Genomic DNA, 3,651 nt, shown 5'->3' with positions numbered 1-3,651 from the left:
TCGGGGACTGGGTTCCCCGGGGTTGGCCGCCGAGTTATCGCCGGTTGCCTGCGGAGATGCCTGGGAAGAAGGCGCGTAAGAACGCGCAGCCTAGCCCGACGCGGGCCCCGGCAGGTAGGGACCAGATGGGGCGGAGATCCTGGCCGGGGCGAGGGGGCCGGCACGGGGGTCGAGGTCTCTATCCGGACCGGGTTAGCCCGTCTACTCGGGGCCTCGGGGCCTGGTCTGGTCTGCGCCCTTGCACGTGCTTTCGGGGCGCCTCGTGGAAGTCCTTCGGGGTTTTATCCAGGACCGTGGAGACGGCGAGGGACCCAGGTTTGGGTTCGAGAGGCAGCGGTATTTCAGCGGATGCAGAAAGCCTCTTCGCCCGCCTTGCATCCGCACTTGCCCTGCCCCGGCCTCGGGGAAGAAAAGTGCAGATGCGGGTGCCAGCCACCAGGAGAAAGTCATTGTCACGGCAGGTGGGGACGGGGGACGCTCTTGGCACTACCTGGCCTCCCAGCGACTCCTAAGACAGGCCTCTTTCTCCGGGGTCCTGGACCTGGAGGGCCCCGCGCTAGGCGTTATCACACTCGCCACCCGCCACGCAAACAAAAGCAGAGATAATGCTGGTCCGATCACAGCTCTTCCTCAAAGGACTCACGGAGGGTCGTGGAGGTTTCGCAGGGACCACTGCGTTCAGGAGCCCAGAAATTCTTGCTTCTTTGTCGAGAGTTACATTGTATAACATTTTAACAATCCTATTTAGTTGCGGGAAGGGGGTAGGAGAACCGAAGTTGGTCCCCAATCCATCCATTCCTCGCCCTTCACCCCAAATTGCCCATCAAATAACTTTTCAGATCCACCCCCCCCCCTTTATAAATCTTATCAAACGAGGCTAAGGGGCAGTATCAAGGAAGGCAGCAAGGCTTTGAGCCAGAAAATCCGGGTGGGTCATACTGCTATTACATCAGCAGGTAATAGCCCCCCATCCCCCAGTTTTCAACATACTTTCATTTTATGGAGCCCATGCGCCGGCATGCAGAGGAAGTGGTGTATCGGCGATGTAGCCATGGCTAGGTTGGTGCCAGGCTGCTCTCCCTGGCTCTTGCTTGGGAAGGAAAAATCTTTCTGCCTTTTGTGATGTCCAGTAGTTTTGACCGAGCTTTGAAAAGGCGCCTCCTGGAAGTGCTTCAGGGGTTTTACCCAGGACCAGGGAGACGGCGGCGAGGGAGGGATCTAGTGCATAACCTTCACCCATCCAACTTTACTTAGTTCCCCACAACAAGGGACTGGAGAAAGGTCCCACGGAAACTTGTTTAGATAGTAATACTTTAAAAAATAATGAGACATGTGACATATAACATTGTATTTTAGTTGTACCACACAGTGGTTTGATACATGTATATGTTGTGAAATAATTACTACAATAAGTTTGGTTAACATCCATGATTACAATTTTTAAAATTAATAGCTTTATAGATGTGTAACTACAACAGAGACGAAGTTTTTATTTCTTTTGAGCCTAACTAACTAGGGTCTTTGCAGGGTCTACTTACCAAGTAAACCAGATTGTAATTTGTAGTCATGGTTTTTAATGTTCATAATCATGATCTTAAAGTAGACAAATGACCCTGAATTGCTCTGACTTTCCAAGAAAATTGAAATTATGGTCAATATAGATTTGATGTCAATTTCACTTAAAATTTATTTGGAAATTATATGATAAATATTATGTTTCTTAAATTAATATTCAGTTAATTACAGTATCTCTATTCTGAAAAGTAGTAAACATGTGAATTACTTATATTCCACTTCACTCATCTCCCTAAAGGCAATGGATTGGTAGAGCTTGGGTTTGTTGGAAGAATTTGGCTTAGAGTTAACATTTAAACTTCTAAATTATTTTAAAGAATGTGGACTTACTTTTGGAAAACAAGTGTATGAATCTTCTATGAGAAAATTTCAGAGTTTTTTAAATGAAGAAAAGAATACATTTTAGATTTGCCTATTAATGAGGGCATAATCTTAGCTATGAATTATTGCCACAAAATATACGTCCTACTTGAAAACAAAAGAAGAGTTTAAAATTTGACTTCCATCCCTCCCACCAACCTTAAGTGAGAGAAAAAGGAATGACATCATCTGAGGCCGGCAACATCTCACTGTGGTGTCTGACATATTAAATGCTTGTATTTGCTAATAAGATAATATTTGCCTCATCCAGGATACTTTAAAAGAAGATTTCAAAGTAAATGTCTTCGTTCAACTTTTCTTTTTTCTTTTCTTTTTTTTTCTTGTTTGAGTCACAGTGTGTTTGTACATGTTGTGTGTCTGTATGTGTTCCATCTCACGTACAGAAAACAGGTGTACAGAAAACTAACAGTAAGAGGAATGTTTCACGGGAAACCTACTCAACTTGTCATTCTTGCTGGTTGTAGTGTGGAATGTTGTCAATTTAATTTTGATGTTTTGCATTCTTTTTCAGAGGCTGAAATTGAGTGTGCCCTTCAATTAAGGAGAATTGGAGACAAGCTGAGTTTCCTGCAGAAACTTCTGAACCTGATGTACAAACTCTTCGGCTCAGGAACCTGACTGCTTCAGAAGCCTTCTAATGAGGCGACTCCTATAAAGCTGGATTTACCGTATTTCATCCATTAGTGGCGAGAGACTGCATTATAATGGAGAAGAATGTGAAGAAGCTCTCACTTGCTTTGGGATGTGCTTGGAAATGAAGATGGAATACATCACAATGAAATTCTGTTGGAGGTTTCCCAGAAGTCATTTGTTTATTTAATGCAAGAATTGAAGAGCTTTGAAAATATGGAATGAATTATTAAACTTCTTTTGTTTCTGTTTAGAGAATTTTTCTAGTATTTTTGTTGAAGGTTGATGCCCAGCCTAGTGTAAGAAGAGTTGATAAATAACTAGAATGTTTTGGCAGGGGCCAAAAACAGAATATGTTCAGTGTTTATTTCTACTTAGGGATGACAATTCCAGAACAATGTATAATATTTGTTTTATATATGTTATCTTGTTAAAAGTAAATATTTCATTCTGAGAACACTGAATGTTATAGTGAACGTTGATTTCATAGGTCACTACAAAATATAAAATAATTTGATAATTTTTTTTTTACTTAAAATGTATTACTTCTGTTCAGATGACTTTTCATTAAATGTGTTCCTGTGGGCCTTAACTGGGCAGTATGGAATTTGAAAAAATTTGATCAAATTTAGTGCCAGTAAAATTCCTAGGTTGAATGTTAAAAGATGAAGAGCATAGGGATTTTGGATAACCAGGGATAATAGAAAAAAAAGTGAATTTTACTTTTTACTGCTGAATTAAAACTTGGTAAAACAAATATTCTAAAGTAACTGTTTATAAGAAAATGAATGTTTCTAAAGAAATTTCTAAAATCTGTAAAATGCCCTTTTCCACACTAATCACTGTGAATTCTATAAGAAGTGATTTTTACAAGAAGTTAAACATGTTTTCATTATTAGGATATACTTTTTAAGTTATTTTTTAAATAACAGTTTACATTCAATATTATTTTGTATTAGTTTCAGGTATAAGGGATATACTTTTTTTAAAAAGAGGAATAGATTGCTCATTCAGAATGAAAATTCTATGTATAAATATGGGATTTTAAGGGATTTTCTTTCTGGG

The 3,651-nt window shown here is 40.4% G+C and overlaps 1 protein-coding gene across 1 annotated transcript; it reads left to right on the top strand.

Moving 5' to 3' along the window:
* Positions 1 to 6: 6 nt before the first annotated feature.
* PMAIP1 (phorbol-12-myristate-13-acetate-induced protein 1) lies at positions 7 to 3,283 on the top strand. Its single transcript, XM_005881801.2, has 2 exons — positions 7 to 114; positions 2,468 to 3,283. The coding sequence occupies exons 1-2, from the start codon at positions 57 to 59 to the stop codon at positions 2,572 to 2,574; spliced, it is 165 nt and encodes a 54-aa protein (XP_005881863.1). The 5' UTR covers positions 7 to 56; the 3' UTR covers positions 2,575 to 3,283.
* The last annotated feature ends 368 nt before the right edge of the window (positions 3,284 to 3,651 follow it).

The sequence above is a fragment of the Myotis brandtii genome, unplaced genomic scaffold, assembly GCF_000412655.1.
Source record: "Myotis brandtii unplaced genomic scaffold, ASM41265v1 scaffold69, whole genome shotgun sequence".
NCBI lineage: Eukaryota > Metazoa > Chordata > Mammalia > Chiroptera > Vespertilionidae > Myotis > Myotis brandtii.
This window is presented reverse-complemented; position numbering and strand designations above follow the sequence as displayed.

Coding starts and splice junctions, on each gene's coding strand:
- PMAIP1 (XM_005881801.2), top strand. CDS start 57: ATGCCTGGGAAGAAGGCGCGTAAGAACGCGCAGCCTAGCCCGACGCGG. Junction 115..2,467: donor CCCGACGCGGGCCCCGGCAG/GTAGGGACCAGA, acceptor ATTCTTTTTCAG/AGGCTGAAATTGAGTGTGCC.